The sequence below is a fragment of the Tachyglossus aculeatus genome, chromosome 1 (assembly GCF_015852505.1).
Source record: "Tachyglossus aculeatus isolate mTacAcu1 chromosome 1, mTacAcu1.pri, whole genome shotgun sequence".
In the NCBI taxonomy this organism is placed as follows: Eukaryota; Metazoa; Chordata; class Mammalia; order Monotremata; family Tachyglossidae; genus Tachyglossus; species Tachyglossus aculeatus.
The window spans coordinates 134,200,808-134,219,012 of record NC_052066.1 but is presented as its reverse complement, the minus strand read 5'-3'; the positions used below and the strand labels follow the sequence as shown (position 1 = coordinate 134,219,012).

The 18,205-nt window shown below is 39.2% G+C and overlaps 1 protein-coding gene across 1 annotated transcript in view; it reads left to right on the top strand.

The window, feature by feature from the left end:
* The window catches only part of HCRTR2 (hypocretin receptor 2), a 108,713-nt gene extending 105,613 nt beyond the window's left edge, over nt 1-3,100 (top strand). The window contains exon 8 of the mRNA XM_038749344.1: nt 2,859-3,100. Within this exon, the coding sequence (XP_038605272.1) occupies nt 2,859-2,913 (55 nt within the window). The 3' untranslated portion in view covers nt 2,914-3,100. The remainder of the gene's footprint in view (nt 1-2,858) is intronic.
* The last annotated feature ends 15,105 nt before the right edge of the window (nt 3,101-18,205 follow it).

The following is an 18,205-nucleotide window of genomic DNA, read 5'->3' as shown; positions in this document are numbered from 1 at the left end:
CATTACCATTATACAGGTGGGACATTAAGTCATGAAACGCTGAACAGGAAAGATATCAGAGTTGCTTTTCAAATCCTTGGCAGTTATATTTTCTAACAAAGGCTCATCAGTAAATGAGATGCTGACTATAGAAAAGACCTTAATTTTGAAAATGAAAATTAAACCCTGAGACTTTATTATCTAATAGAACAGCTAATAAGTAGTATGGACTTCCAAGATAAATTTTGATAAACTGGTGTAAATTAAGACACCTTCATGCCTTACCATTACATTTTTATGGAAGCTCCTTTATTTATCATAAGAGGTTTCTTATTTGAAGACAATAGTGAAAGATAATAGAGCAAACAATAATGAAGAATCATATCAGGAAAAGTCCCTACTTTCCTATCTGAAAAGTTCCAGACTTGTTATCTTCCAGGCCAGAGCCTGAGCAGGATGGGTTTTGTAAGATTTTTCAATCAATTGTTGCTGGATATTGCCCAAAATGATAGCTGGAGAACCTCTGAAAGCAGATTGGAGAGAGAGGGGGAGGTAATTAATTCCTTAAAAATTCACCACTCTCCATTGATTTTGTCCTGGCTAATGTGCCTGTTTTCTGCTTTCTCCCTTTGATGTTGACTGTTGAGTGTTATGATGAAACTTGAATGTTTGATTTTCACCTCCCTCCTTAATCAAGGTATTGGAATGGCATTCTGATGTAGTCCAAGTAGAATAAACAAAACTTGATCCCAGGTGGAATACATTGTCTAAAACCTCTTGTGCTTCAGAACTTCTGTTTCCAAAATAATCCTGACTCTAAAATGCAGTTTCTAACCAGGACTGTGTTTCAAAGACAAGGGGAAAGTTTGTTCAAAACCTAGATTTCTAAGAGGTTATTCAAAAGAGGTTCTGTATTGCAGTAAAATATGCTTTTAATGTTATGTTTTTGTAAAAGATGATTTTATAATTGTCTGGTTTCTGTTTGCCCTTCCAGACAGTCATGCATACTTGATTCTACTGAGATGAATGTTATAAAACAAATCAAAATCAAGTAAAAAATACTTCAAATCTTTTAAAACACATAGTTCTTCATTAAAATATCCCAGCACCAACAGTAATTTTTGAATGTGCAATTTACAACTTGGGTTGGGTCCTAACAGCAGATCATCAATTTTTATGTGAAATTAGAACTAGTGGCAATTGCAAATAGTAATCTGCTTTGGACCTTTACAGTATACTCAGGGACCTATCCCAAATCAGTCCATTGGTGCTATTTATTGAGCCATTACTATGTGCAGGGCACTGTACTAAGCACTTGAGAGAGTACAGTAAAGGTGGTAAGCACATTCCCTGTCCACCTAAGCTTACAGTGTATTCCAATACTAAATCTTCTCTGCTTGCAGAAAGCTATGTGTCTTCCAAAAGCACAATCTCCCGTAAGGTTTGTAGTCATTTAGCTTTCCATATGGAGAATTTGGGCAGAAAATGGATCTTTATGCCAAAAATTCTCAAAGATCACACATTGTAGGCACAAACAAGTAAAACGTACTCCCTCCTTGTAGAGCTGGTGGAGGAATAAGTTGTTGTGGACAGGAAACTTTTCTACCAAATCTGTTATACTATATTCTCCCCCGCACTTAGTACAGTGCTCTGCACACAGTAAATGCGCAATAAATATGCTTTATTGAGTAGAAAGAACAAACCCATTTCTCCCCTGGTACACAGTATAAGGATATACTGTAGTTTCTGACAGTGATGGGCATATGCAGCATCACTCAGTGGAAAGAGCATGGGCTTGGGAGTCAGAGGTCATGGGTTCTAATCCTGATTCTGCCACTTGTCTGTTGTGGGGCCTTGGGTAAGTCATTTCACTTTTCTGGGCCCCAGTTCCCTAATCTGTGAAATGGGGATTAAGACTGTGAGCCCCATGTGGGACAACCTGTTGACCTTTTATCTACCCCAGTGCTTAGAACAGTGCTGGGCACACAGTAACTGCATAACAAATACCAATATTATTATTATTATTATATGTCTTCAGGGGATCAGGGTCAGAACAAACATTGGGTGTCAAAATTATGTCCACTCTATCAATATAACAATAATTAGTAACAATTTTGGTATTTGTTTTGCATTTACTAAGTGTCAAGCAATTTGTTAAGCTGTGGGGTAGATACAAGATAATCAGGTAGAACTCAGGGATCTAGTCCCCATTTACAGATGAGGAAATGGAGGCACGGAGAAGTTAAATGACTTGCCCAGGCTCATACAGCAGGCATGTGGCAAAGCTGGAATTTAGAACCCAGGCCACGTTCTTTCCATTAGGCCACATTACTTCTCTAATATGGCTACTACTCTTCCTTGCCTCCACTAGAATCTCCCTCACATACATTTGAGAGACATGTTAAGGAAATGTGGAGTGGGCAACTGCCCTCTGGGAAGAAAATCTCTGTTCAAGACCATTCCACCTGTAGTAATTTATGAAGATTCATTTTAGGGCCTTCAGAGGCAGATTAAGGAGACTAGGGCTCAAGATTCATTCATTCATTCAGTTGCATTTATTGAGTGCTTACTGTGTGCAGATCACTGTGCTAAGCACTTGGAAAGTACAATTCAGCAACAGAGACAATCCCTATCCAACAATGAGCTCACAGTCTAGAAGGGGGGAGTCAGACAACAAAACAAAACAAGTAAACAAGAATCAATAGATGATTCCTATGTTTTATATTTAATCAATCCATTCATTGATCATGTGCCCCAATGAATAAGTAGCATCAGGGTCCTTGATTCCTATCCTGTCAAATATGTTGGAACATTAAATAATCAAATTACCTTCATTCCAGAGGGCATTTATTCATGAAATAAAGTCTCTTACTACACAGGTATCTGCAACAAGGGCCACCACCATCACTGCTGTCAACCTGGTTGGAAGTCTGAGAGGAAAGGCTGAGGACTGGGTGACAATGAAGTCTCTTCTTACTCAGAAACAAGTCTAAAAGATTGGCGCCACACTGAAATGGAGATTGAAGAAGACTGGGTTACCATTTTCCCTGGGAGATCTGGAAGGCTTAAGGCCAAACTATCTCCCTCACCTATCACAGTTTTCACTTTGAGTGTTGCTGAAGGAGATTTTCTGAGGATGATTCTGTCTAGCAGACAGGAGAGTATGCACAAAATAATCTGGAGATGGAATTGGTTACCACAGTACTGACCCTCAAATTTTGGTTTAAGGAATTTTTGCAAGATAGCCGAACTTGGTGTGATGACCCTTTGGGACATGGGGGAAGGAAACAGGTGTCCAAAATCCCTGCCAATCTTTTGGAACAAAATGGCCAACTACTTACCTCATTATGTGCTAACAACACAGAGTGAGAAAATTCCTTAGAAAAAGGAACTTGTTAGTACAAGTTGTATTTCAGAATGTGTGTGCAACATCACTTTTTATCTATTTCAAAAGATTCTGTGTAATATCAGTAGGAAAGAGAATTAATTTTGCCAAGTTGAGAATCCATCTGAACTCTCCCTAACTTGAAACCTTTGCTATTTGGATTCATTTGTTCTTGGCAAATGGTCACTTCCTGTTTCAAAGGAAAATTATTTTAAAAGGCTCAGATGGCTCCTTGGACATCAAATAACACTTACAAAACAGTTTAATAAATTAAATGTAGATGATTCAGATGTGCAGATTAAAGTTATCTTAGAATATATTCTTGTTTACAAATTAAGGTGAAAAATGATCACAAATGTAGTCAAAATATGCTTAAACCTGGAATACTGTCCAGAAATGATTTATAGATTATGGACCCACCCTGTGGCTGTGGATTCTTATTCTTTCCAATGTATTGCAAAGAGAGAAAAGTGGTTACATTTACTGAGATCAAAGTTCTAAAGAATATAGAGGATGAGTAAACTCAGGTATTTGGGTGGTTGTATGAAGGAATCCCCAGAAAATAGTCACAATTTATGTGAGCATTCAAAACCTTTGTAAGTGGCATTCATAGTGCTGGAATGTGCCCTCTATAATTTCAGGGAAGGGATACTACTGTGGACCTACAGTAGGTGCCCAATAAATATGCCGATTAACTCCTCTGTCACATACTCTGCCAAGACAGGAAGCGAGGAGGAGAGGAAGAAGAGAAAAAAAATATTCACTGATCATGTATGGTTTGAATTCACAATTCAGTACAATGTAAGCAGGCAAGTTACCTTCAAGGAGAGAGAGAGGGAAGGCAGGAAAGAAAGTGATGAAAGGTATGAAAGAGGAAAGGAAGAAAAGAGAGAGTAGGAGAAGGAGAGAGTGTGCTAGTTAATAACAGATGGAAAGGCTTAGAGAAATATCTGAAGGATCAAGAAAGCCATAAAAGGAGATTTCATGGAGTGAGAAGACTATGAAAGGGTCCTCTGAGGGGTCAGGGGCAACAATAAGAGGCTCTGAGGGTCTGAGTCTGCAGAGGGGAGTATGAGTGTCCAGAGAGGCCTACTAGGCAAAGTGGAGATAGGTCACATTGGCCCTATATCTGGCACTAAGCAGGACCCCACAGTACAATGGCAGTCAGCTTTAATCATGAGGCTGCTGGCCCTGTGCTGATGCTGACTAAGCCACATGCCATTCTTGGGCCAGGCTTGCTGAGAATGGGGTCCCTGTGGGCAGGGAAGGCAATAACTGGGAAAAAGCTAAACAGAAACGGAAAACAGACGGAGGGAACGCAGACAGAAAAAGAGACAGCTAAAAATCTAACTTCCCCACAATTGTTTATGGGTTTTCCAGGATCAAATTAATATTGGAAATATATTCCTCAACAGTTTGCACTTCTTACTAGTTTTGACATTTTATGAATTCTTTCAACTTAACTCATTTTTTCATATTTACTTTTCTGTTGTTTCCAAAACTCATATTTCATCTAAGCAGACTTCCATTAAGGTTCTCTGTTTTCATACATTTAATGTTTTCCCACCACAATTGATAACTGGGAAAAATACCCTGAGTACATAATATCATCCAATGTCACTTGTTTAACAAGTTTTATATTTCAAGTTATTTAAACCTAATCTCACATCCTCTAAGGAAAATGTATATTGAAAACAAGTGGTTGAACTCATTTTGCTCTTGAGAACTCTTAACAGCCCTAACTTACAAGTTAAAAAATAGAGGAACTCTACAATCACAATGCCAAGTGCACTTAATTGTTACATGAAAAATATTATTGTTGATTAGATGATTAGAATATTCATTCATAATTAAGGTCAAATCTGTTTAGCAGATGGGGGAATTAGGCCCTCTGGCTAAGTACTTAATTGCAAAGTGCAATTTTTTCTTCATTCTTATTACAAAATATGAAATACATGATGTAGTAGGGAATCTTTCATCCTTCAAGGAAGGGAATTATGCTAATGAAGAGCAATGCTAATTCAGAAGAGGACACATGACTAGTAATCAGGCAGCAAAAGACGCCAGGATGCAAATCAAATATTGAGAGAAGATCAGATAACTGCTCTGCTGATAAACTTAAAGATTATTGAATTGGAATCTGTTTCCTCTTACTAGAAAATAGTCTTTCTGTGTTTATCTAATGCTCTGTATCTAGTTATCCATTATCCCACTGAAGAGAAGCTTGGTTTAATTTAAAATTTAAAATGCCAATTTAACTGGTAACAATGTAGCATACAAGACTTTTGAAGCACTTTTTGTCCCCCTATTGAAAGTTCCCCAGAATTTGAAAAATTTACTTTTCATCCTAAATGATGTTTCTTACCTTTTGTAACAACATGTTCGGCAATTAATCTATAATTGTGCAAAGCATAAAATTGCAAGAGTAAAGGGGGAGTGGGAGAAATCTGACCTACATGGAGGAAGAACTGTATCAATAACTAGTGATTTTTGTCATTTTGATTTACAATCCTCATTTAATCAATCAATCAATAAATCACTGGCATGTTTTGAGCACTTGCTGGGTGCAGAGCACTGTACTAAGCACTTGGAGAGTATAATATGAGTTGATAGAATTCCTGCCCAAAATGAGCTTGCAGTCTAGAGGGAGTTTACAGTCTAGAGGTATTACAAATTGTAATTCTAATTGACTAATTCCCTCACTCTTTTGGCAGAGACTATTCCTTTCACTAATTCTGCGTTCATGAGCAGGGATGGATTCAACTTGAACCCAAATTCTTAATCCTCAGCCATAAAAGAAAACTATTTCATAGCTGAGGCAACCCCAAGGCCCACATCCATTATTCTAGGTACTTTCCTTCACAGTTATAATCTTGTCAGTCTCTGATAGGGTTTTATCCACTAGCTTATTTACTTTTTAATGTCTCAAGAGCTAGTTCCAACATCTGTGGGAAAAAGAATGAAACTGAGTTTTGTTTTGTTTTTCCCAAATGGTAATCTCATCATTTTCTTCAGAGCCCAAACTCACTGCTTTAAAGGGAGAAATTTTGAGTCACTGAAAAAGTATGTCTAGTCTCAAAAGAGGTGGATAGGAGAAAGAAAAATTACATTACAGGTACAGTACTTAGAGACATGCTACCATTAATAAAAGTGCATAACATTCTGGTGCTCAAAAGTTTTTGCTGACAAGGGAAATGTAGGCATCTCTGCCATTTTGTGATTAGCAATCAAACCCAGGGGAGGCCAATTTTATTCCCGTAAGAGAATCACAAACATATAAAGGATTTCAAAAGTTAGACATTTTGATCTATGCAAGACTAAAGACAGAACCACCCGATTTTACCCTGACCGGTAAACAAAGTGCCTCTAAACAAAGGCACTCATGGCAATCCGTTCCAGAATTTCATACATGAAGGGGGAAGTTGTAATTGAGCTATGCTGACAAATACTGTTTTTCATATTTTTCAACATGAACTTGTTTTTACTTGAGATTGGCAACCAAGCTGGAATAATGGAACAAATGTACTGCAAACAAGAGGGATGGTAATAATATTCAAGTGATACATGGATAAGTAAATTCCCCTCTGGTGAAATGAGCATATTTATTCACACCACAGTTTCTTGGTGCTCATTAGGGCAGACACTATAAACAGGTTTGACTCAAAATGAATCTAGGGTAAGACATGGTCAGAATAATGGGTTCGGAATCCAGTGCCATTGGACAAAAGAAAATAAAGTTTAATCCCAAAACTCAGTGTTTCTTAAAGGTGCAAATGTGGCCTACACCCTTTTCCACCTCAACCAAAGGGAACTGGGAGCTGTGAAAGTTGTACTAATTCACTACTGGACTGAAATTGGTACTTTACAGGTTCTCGTGATTGCCTCATGGTGCCCCAATATCAAAACCAACTGCAGTTTGACAAGGGATTGCAGGCTGTTGTCACTTGACAAGCAGCTGACTTTCCCTATTGGGCTCTAGGGCTGAAATGTCCATAACCCCATGAAAAGCTAGCCAAATTTGGGAGAAAGGCATTAGAAGCATCTGCCTTGTGGTGAAGTCCGTGACTGAGTAGATAAAGTGTGGAAGCAGTAGACAGAATACAGGATTGGTAGTCAGGAGACCTGGGTCTAATCCTGGTTCTGATACTTGCCTGCTCTGTGACCTTAGGTAAATTGCTTTAATTCTTGGTGTCTGTTTCTATAAAATGGGAATTAAATACCAGTTCTTCCTTTCTTTCAGACTGTGAACTCTTTGTGTAAAAAGTACTCTGCCCGACCTGATTATCTTGTACCTACTCCAGCGTTTAGAAAATAGAAAGCACTTAAATACCACAATTATCATTAGTGATGTCCAAGTCAGAGAGAGAGCCAACTTTATTGAGGTTATAAAATAAATCCTTGTCTCCCCCTTCATGCACCCCTTATTCCAGGTGCACCAGACCTGTTTACCAGTGGTTGGTCAGAACCTGGAGAACATCTTAATGCCAATTACACATTTAGGGACAGTGATTTATCATGGCATAGTGGATAGAGCATGGACTTGGGAGTCAGAGGGTCATGTGTTCTAATTCCGGCCTTAACACTTGTCTGCTGTGTGACCACGGGGAAGTCACTTCACTTCTCAATGCCTCAGTTACCCGTCTGTAAAATGGGGTTTGAGACTGAGAGCCCCATGTGGGACAGGGACTGTGTCCAACCCAATTTGCTTGTATCCACCCCAACGTTTAGTATAGTGCCTGGCACATAGTAAGAACTTAATAAATACCATCATTATTGTTGTTATTATTTATGGGAATAAGGAGACTAGGAGACTCCTTGAAGTCCCTGATTTTAAGCGTTTAGTACAGTGCTCTGCACACAGTAAGTGCTCAATAAATACAATTGAATGAATGACTCCATCCTCACCCAATGCTAACACAGCAACACGAGATCTCTGACACTCAAGGAGTTGATGAAAAACTGAAAACATTGAAATAGAACTTCAAATGTTACTCCTTCAAGTTGCTCTCATAATTCCCCTGACAAAAGGCCAAGTCTGAACCCTTCCTGAGCCAAGATCCAAACTGGATCTTCAAACATTTCTTTGGTTCTTCATTACTGAAAAAATAAACCAGTTTTTACTATTATACTTCCAGGAATCATCTGTAGGTTGACTTGCCAACTAGTATCTAGGAAACTTTGGTGTACTGCATGTTGGATAATTAAAGGAAAATACAACAGCTCTGCCTCCAAATTGAACTGAGACATAGAAAGCAGATTCAGCCAGTAATCACCATGTAGATAAGTATTTATGCTGCAGTGTGTGTTTTTCATAACACAAAATACTAACTACCCTTCAACCAAAGTGCCCAAAAGTAAGAGTAGGGGAATTGTAATTAAGGGTGATATATGTCAGGAGTCAGTTTGACTCTCCAATCCAATATACATCACAGGAAATTCCCCATTAAATACTCATTAGTCATGCTTATTTTGCATCTACCTTAGCACAGAGTACAGTGACACTTGGTAAGCACTTTAAAGTGTTATTATTATTGTTATCATCATTGTCATCATCATCATCAATCCCCCTCAAATACTTTGGAAAGTCTTTCTCAGGTGTGCATGAGACAACTTCTCTGCTTTCTTTTTTCCAATGCCTGGATTCCTCTGGTCCTGCAGTACTATATAAGTCCATACCAGCTTGAAGTCATCTGATGTTCTTATAATCTACTAGCAGCTACGCCTCCACAAGAATTCATCAGGCTGTGTTCTCCAGTTGCTTTCCATGCTAGTGAAGATTCTCGGTGTGATCTCTTACAATGAATTTTGCTTTAGCCTCCCTCTTCTCCTCGCTTCCTTAGACTCCTAAAATCATACAAAATATCATATTGGGACATAGCTATGGACCTGTAGGTTGAGTATATGCTTTACCATACACAAATCACAGATCCCTTGGTAGAAAAGTTTAACATCCACCTCTATAAATTCAAAATTCTAGTTTCTCCATTTTATCCAGTTCAGTCTGTGGGCTCTCAATCTCCTGGCTCTCGAGTATTAGAGCCTCTGGTGCCATTTTGAGCAGGCCATGTGCTACTTATGGGTTTCCCAGGCCTAGGCCTCAAGCTCCCACCACCTGCTCTGGCACTAGGAAGCTCAGTTTTACAGGACTTTTGTCAGCAATGAAGATGGAAGTGGAGGCAACTGTGACATCATAATGATTGTAAACACAGAAGCAGTGCTCTTCTCTTTCCACTGCCTGAATATTTGGTCTCTTGGGGGAAATATGTGGTATTCCATGAAATGGGTATGACTTTGGTACAGAACCTGCAAAATCATGATCAAGAGCATCTTGAATTTCATTTGAAATGCAGAAAAAGTGCTACAGACCCATCAAAATACCCCTATAATAGCCCTCTAGTAACCGTAATGACACTGTCTCTATGTGTTGCCAATTTGTATTTCCCAAGCGCTTAGTACAGTGTTCTGCACATAGTAAGCGCTCAATAAATACGATTGATGAGGATGATGAACTTTTGTTTTTCTCAATCCCTGGGCATTCATGACAGTCTGGAAGAGGGGATCCAGCACTTAGTACAGTGCCTTGTATGTAGTAAGTACTTAATAAGACTTTAAGCCTGGGATGGGCAGGGATTGTCTTTCTTTATTGCTGAATTGTAATTTCCAAGCACTCATTATAGTGCTCTGCACACAGTAAGTGCTCAGGAAATATGATTGATTGAGTGAAGATAAACAGGACCTTTTTAATGGATATTCTATATAGTTGATCACATACTTTGCCCAAAATTAATTGGTTTTGATATGTATTGAGAGACCACAAAGCTCCCAGGGCCATCACCATGCTATCAACAGGCATCATTATCAGTGAGAACTCACAGAGTGTATGACTCTAGGTGTGTCACATGGTATAGCTTATCTGAGATCCCTGCCCCTAAACTTTTAAAATCCCACAGAGAAATAAGATGAATGAGCATACAGTTAAAAATCATAGGTAAGGCAGGATTTGGTGAAGGAGCACTGAGTTGGGAGTGCTAGATTCTGTTTCCAGATTTGCTCAGTAGATTGTTGTGTAATCTCAGGAAAGCAACTTAATCCCCTTTGGGCCTCGGTTTCCTCTTCTGAAAATGGGGCAATTTATTGCTGCCTTGTCCAAAATCACAAGAATGTAACAATGAGATTATAGGGATGAAAATCCTTTAAAAAATGTTTTTTAAGCTTAACAAGAATCTGGGCATATCTACAGTGATAAATCATCTCATAAATGAACTGTTAAGGATGAGATTAAATGGAACATGTTGGGAGCTAGAATTCCTTCTCAATGTTTGGCACATAAAACATCTAAAGGATATGATCCTTGATCTCATGAAGCGTATGGTAATTACTCAAGCTCAATTTGTTGTCAAATTACTGGATTTGGGATTTGAGCAAGCCAAAAGTAAGGTAGGTGTATTTTTTCATAACTCTTTAAAGAAAAAATGTGACTTTGACATATGTCTAATGTATATTTTGTAGATTATTATAAATATTGTTTAATAAAAATTATGACTCTCTATATGTAAGTTATGAACCTTTAAATAATGTGTTTTCATCAAGCATGATATTTTTAAAATTTTACTATGCAACACTGAAATTGTTATATAGACCCATGGTAAACACTATCAGAATAAATGATTCATTTAATTGCAGGGATGCAACTTTTTAAGAAATAAAATTTGTACTAAAAATGATCAGCTATACAATGTTCTCCCATACAACTGTTTTCTGGGAATATCAATATCATTTTTGCAGTAGATGCTAACTACATAGAAGCATGACTGAAATGCCAAAACCATTAGTCCTTTTTTAATGGTATTTGTTAAGTACTTACTATGTGACAAGCACTGTGCAGAGTACTGGAGTAGATACAATATATTCAGGCTAAACACAGTCCACACCCCACATAGGGCTTCATAGTTCACTCATTCATTCAATCATATTTCTTGAGTACTTGCTGTGTGCAGAGCACTGTACTAAACACTTGGGAAGTACAAATCGGCACAATCTTAATCCTCATTTTAATGATGACATAACAGAGGCCAGAGAAGTTAAGTGATTTGCCCAAGGTCATTAGAACCCTCTTTCCACTAAACCATTTAGATTTTTTATCAAGAAGATCAAATCCAGAAGATGTGTTAGGAAGGACCTAATGTCATAGAAGCTTCAAAGAAATAGAACAGCTGTAATAATGTTATTTTAATTTCCACAAGTAATAAACACAGGCTTCTGCTACAGATGCTATAGGACAGCCCTATAATAACATGCAACAACTCCTTTTGACACAAAACATTTGCTAGCCCAGTCCATTCCCTTTTAATTATATACCCATCCTCTTGCCCAACCCAGTATTGTCAACTAAGAGAAATGGGTTGACCTGAAGCTTTACTCCAAGGATTCCCTCTCAAACTAACAATCAATCATATTTATTGAGCATTTACTATGTGCAGAGCACTGTACGAACCACTTGGGAGAATATAACAGAGTTGGTAGATATGCTTTATGTCCATAATGAACTTAGGTCTAGAGGGAGAAACAAACATTAATATACATAAATATAATAATAATAATGTTGGTATTTGTTAAGTGCTTACTATGTGCTAACCACTGTTCTAAACACTGGGGTAGATACAAGGTAATGAGAGTTGTCCCACGTGGGGCTCACAGTCTTAATCCCCATTTTACAGATGAGGAAACTAAGGCACAGAGAAGTTAAGTGACTTGCCCAAGGTCACACAGCTGACAAGCAGTGGATCTCTGACTCCCAAGCCTGTGCTCTTTCCACTAAGCTACGATATGTATGTAAGTGCTGTGGGGTTGAGAGAGGGGTGAAAAAAGAGTGCAATGGCAACACAGAAAGGAGTGGGAGAGGACAAAATGAGGGCCTAGTTGGGGAAGGCCTCTTGAATGAGATGTGCCTTCAATAATGTTTTGGAGGTGGGGAGAGCAATTGTCTGTTGCATATGAAGAGGGTAGGCATTGTAAACCAGAGGCAGGATGTGGACAAGGGCTGAGCAGTGAGATAGATTAGATTGAGGTACAGTGAGTAGGTTGCCATTAGAGTAGCAAAATGTGTAGGCTTGGTTGTAGTAGGAAATCAGTAAGGTAAGGTAGGCGGGAGCAAGGTGAATGCTTGATTGGCACATTATAAAAGTTGATGATAAAGAGTTTCTGTTTGATGTGTAGATGCATAGACAACTACTGGAGGTACTTGAGGAGGGGGAAAATATGGACTGAACATTTATGGAGAAAAATAATCCAGGCAGCAGTTTGAAATATGGACTAAAGTGAAGAGAGAAGAGGCTCTGAAGTCAGCTAGCGGGATAGGCTAAATGCTTGGATTAACGTGACAGCAGTTTGGATGAAGAGGAAAGGTTGGATTTTAGTGATATTGTGAAAGTTGAACCTACAGGATTTAGTGATAGGTTGAATATGTGGGTTGAATGACAGAGATGAGTCGAAGATGACACCATGGGCTTTTGAGACAGGAACGATGGTAGTGCTGTATACCATGACAAGAGTGCCATGGGGAGGGCAGCGGTTTTGTAAAAAAAAAAAAAAAACCCAAACAAACAAAAACCCCACAAAACACCCACCCTAATATAAAATAAACAGAAAGGAGAAAGTTTAGTCCAGTGTGATTTAATGGGATAGAAGGAGGAAAGGATATGGTGAGATTTCCTCCCATTTGCCATTCACTGAACTTTGAGAGATGATGTCTGAGCCAGCTGGCAAGCCAACTCACCTTCCTCTCCTTTGGAAGCACTACCCAACTTAGTCAAGTTCCTTCAGAACTTGGAAAAATGCCAATCTCTAGGTGATGTTGAAGAGTTTCTTGGCAGAATGCAGTCCACAAAGAACAAGAGAAGACATGAAGCACTAACAACTATTACCCAGAAAGCAAAAGGATGCAGTTTTCTGTATTTATTATTCAAGAGGGGAGAAAGACATTGCAGATCTTTAAGAAACAGAGGTTAACCACAAACATGCATCTCCCTCCTATTCTACTCCTGAGAATATCTCTAATTAACTTTAGTATTCAAGCCCAAAAAGTTCTCTACTCTGGTGTCATTTTGGCTCCTCTTTGTTTTTGACTGCCCATATTCAATCTCTCTAAATCCTGTTAGTCTTTCCTTCACAATAGTTCCCAACCCACCTCATCCTCTCCATCCAAATCACCATTTTACTCTGGTCTAATGCTCATTACTACCCAGGTGGAATGCCACATTGGCTTTCTTACTGGTCCAGACTCCCTCCTCTAAGTCTAAGTACTGAATTTAAGGCTCCCTAAAGTCTGTCGATCTAATCTAATTGTAGGAGTTTTCACATAACTCTCCAACTCTATTTGCTCCTCCAAACCTAACCTTTTGATTGTATCTGTCCACTTCAACCCCATTTAAATCTGCCAAAAAATGTTTCACCCCATCTTCAAGGCCCTCCCTCTTTGACTGTGAACCCTTTTTGGCATAGCAACAGTGTCTGATTTGATTATCTTGTACCCAATTCAGTTCTTTGCACATATCAAGCATTTAAGAAATAGTTTAATAAATCCTAAAAAAAGCCTTCCACCAGAGACATTGCCAGACAAATCCCCATCCCCCTGGTCAGACCATTCCACCAGCCACATATAAGACTCACATGTATATTGATTTCCTCATTCCACTTATTTTTTTTAATCCTTTTCCTACTTTTGCTGAGATCAGTTGTATCTATGTTTCCCCTTCATCACCATTGTATGCATACTCTCTGCGACTGACAGCCTGTTTCTGCTAGTGGACTGAAAGTCCTCAAAGCGGGGATAGTATCTTCCACTTTTATTATTATACACTATTAAGAGTCTAGTACTGTGTTCTGCACATAGTAGGCAGTCATAATGGATGAAGATGAGAAGCAACATGGCCTAGTGGGTAGAGCATGTGCCTGGGAGTCAGAATGACAGGGATTCTAATTCCAGCTTTGCCACTTTTTTGGTGACCTTGAGCAAATCACTTATCTGTGTGCCTCAGTTACCTCATCTGTAAAATGGGGATTAAGACTATGAGCCCCATGTGGGATAGGGACTGCGTTCAATCTGATTAACTTGTACCTGCCCCAGCGCTTGGAATGGTGCCTGGCATATAGTAAGTGCTTAACAAATACAATTAGAAATGATGATGAAGCATAACTTGATAGGGTATGGGTGAGGCAGGATGGAGGGAAATGCTGTTTTATATTTGTTAACTGTCATTGTCTTTATATAACTGTCTCTCACTCTAACTCAAATTACCCAACTCTTACAAAGGAAAATATTCCCCTGATAGTAAAAGCCTAGTCTCAGACCTTTCCATGCTGAGTTGTAGAACATGCAGGAGAGGACTTAATCCAAAGAAAAAAAATGTATTATCTATTTTGAAAATTAAATAGAAACATACATTTTTGACCAAGGCATCAGACAAATCTAAAGTCAAACACTAGGCCCCGCTACCAGAAAGTGGGAAATGCAGACAAAAACACTACCTTTGAAACACAATATCATTAATCTCAAAGCCTAGCTTGTGCTATGGACCCTAGCTTCAGCTTAATTTACTGATTGACAGAAGTTTCAGGATTGCTCACCTTTTCAGCCCATCTTCTACCCCTTTTAGCTTCTCGAGCTCTCAGGGACAGCTGGGTACATAATAGGAGGAGAGAACAGACCTTTGAGGAACTGTTAGATAGCTTATGGAGGCAAATTCAAGTGTTCCACAGGAGGGCTTCAATCCAATGACTTGCTGCATGAACGTGAAGAAAACACTAAACCTTTCTGTGCCTTTATTTCCTTATCTTTAAATAAAGATAAAATCCCAAATCTCCCTATTTCACGTATTGTGAGGCCTATGAGGGACAAGGACTGTGTCTGATCTGCTTATCTTGTTCTTGCTACTCAACCATGCTGCTTTGCAGTCTTAGGATGGTGAAAGGTACTTGTCTTAGGATAGTGAAAGGTACTCCATGTGAGATGGCTGAAACTTTGTAACAGGCTGCCACAGTCTCCCAATCTGAATATATTATAATTCCATCACTTAGCATAGCACTGAGCACAAAATGATACTTGATACTCATTATATTTTAAATAAAATTGTTATATTTAAGAACTTACTATGTGCCAAGAACTGCACAGAGCCTGATAATCAGGATAATCAAGATATAAGATAATCATGTTCAACACAGTCTCTGTCACACATCCATCAATCAATCAATGGTATTTACTGAATGTTGACTGTATGCAGAGCACTGCACTAAGCGCTTGGGAGAGAACAGTACAACAGAGTTGGGGGACATGTTCCCTGCCCACCATGAGTTTACAGTCTAGAAGACATGGGGCTCATAGCCTAAATATTCATTAATTATTTATAGCTAAATAACTGGGATGAACAATGAAAGTTAAATTAGAAAAACAAAAAAGGCTTAGAGTCCGGTTAGGAAAAAATGTTATTCTTGGTTAATATTGTATAAGCAGTATTTGGATGGGGGAAGTGACCATTCTTATGAGCAGGAAACCTGTCTACCAACTCTGTAGTATTATGCTCTTCATAGTGCTCAGTATGGTTTTTGTTTGTTTGGTTAGTTCATTTTTTATGGCAGATGTTAGGTACTTACTATGTGCCAAGCACTGTATCAAGTGCTGGGGTAGATAAAAGATAATCAGGTTGGACACAGGCCATGTCCTACATGGAGCTCACAGTCTGAATCCCCACTTTACAGATGAGGTAACTGAAGCACGGAGAAGTTAAATGACTTGCCCAGGGTTACACTGCAGACAAGTGGTGGAGCTGGATTAGAGCTCAGGTCCATCTCCTCTGTCCACTAGGTCACACTGCTTCTCAATGCTCTGAACACAGTAAATGATCAATAAATACCACTTATTGAGTAATTGTGACTTCTTACCTAGAAATAACAACACGTAAGAGCCTATGTCTTTGTCTCCATCAAAAGCACACCCATAGGTGACAATAATTCCATCCAAAATGTACTGGAAAGGGAGAAAATGCCATTTTGAACAAGAATTATGAGTTCTATCACCGTCTTTTATATTTGCTCTGTAAAATAGGAAAATTGCCTCCCTAAATAATAAAATGTCAAATAACCCAGTTTTTGTAATAATTATGATCTGAGTTTAGCATCATGTGCACAGTGAAGTACACAGAAAGCCATAAGCTAACCGAGTTAGAGCAATTTTCTTATTTGTCTTTCTAATGAATATGACACAGGTAGGCGCTAGTGAGGAGTCTGACTCACAATCGCCATTATCGTTATCAGATACTGACTGAGGGAGCACTGTGCAATTGGCATTAATCAGCAGAACCGAGAAAGGCCTTCCTGTTGGTTTGCTTTAAAGTTCAACCTTTCTCTTTCCACCCTTTCAATGTATTCACAGATATTCTTTCTAAATTCCAGGACAAATGGCCTAACTTGAACTGATCCTGCACTACCAATGCGAGATTAGGCTGGACTGATTGGAAGGGCAATTGATCTGGAGGCTATTTTATTTTTCTGCATTAGTCTGCTGCAAATCATCTGACAGAGTGAGTAACTCTCACTCTGTAAAGACTCCGAGAAGAAGCATGGTTGAGTAGAAAGAGAAAGGGCTGGGGAGTCAGGAGAGCTGAGTTCTAATCCCAACTCTGTTTATTGTCCACTGTATGATCTTGGGCAACTCTACTTCTCTGTGCTGCAGTTGCCTCACTTACAAATTGTAATTAAATGTCTGCTCTTCCTTCCCCTTACAAAATGAGCCCCACGTGGGACAGGGACTGTGTCTGCTTTCTAGACTGAGCCCGTTGTGGGCAGGGATTGTCTCCGTTGCAGAATCATATTTTCCAAGCACTTAGTAAAGTGCTCCACACACAGTAAGTGCTCAATAAATACGATTGAATGAATGAGTGAATGAATGATCTGATTGCATTGTATCTGTCCCAGTAGTTAGAGTAGTGCTTGGCACATAGTAAGACCTTAACAAGTCTATCCTAATTCTCCTCGACCTCCACAGACCACTGTGGACCACCCCCTTCTCCTCAACATGCTATCCAACCTTGGATTCACAGACTCTGTCCTCTCCTGGGTCTCCTCTTATCTCTCTGGCTGTTCATCCTCAGTCTCCTTCACGGGTTCCTCCTCCCCCTCCCATCCCCTTACTGTAGGGGTTCCTCAAGGGTCAGTTCTTGGTCCCCTGCTGTTCTCTCCCTTCGTGAACTCATTCACTCCCACGGCTTCAACTGTTATCTCCATGCTGATGACAACCAAATCTATATCAATCAATCAATCAATCGTATTTATTGAGTGCTTACTGTGTGCAGAGCACTGTACTAAGTGCTTGGGAAGTACAAGTTGGCAACATATAGAGACAGTCCCTACCCAACAGTGGGCTCACAGTCTAAAAGGGGGAGACAGACAACAAAATCAAACATACTAACAAAATAAAATAAATAGAATAGGTATGTACAAGTAAAATAAATAGAGTAATGAATATGTACAAACATATATACATATATCGCTACCACTGTTCTCTTTCTCTCCCTCCAGGCTCATATCTCCTCCTGCCTTTAGGACATCTCCATCTGGATGTCTGCCTGCCATCTAAAACTCAACTTGTCCAAGACAGAGCTCCTTATCTTCCCTCCCAAACCCTGTCCTCTCCCTGACTTTCCCATCACTGTAGATGGCACTACCATCCTTCCCATCTCATAAGCCCACAACCTTGGTGTCATCATCCTCCACTCTCTCTTCACCCCACACATCCAATCCGTCACCAAAACCTGCCTGTCTCACCTCCACAACATTGCCAAGATCTTC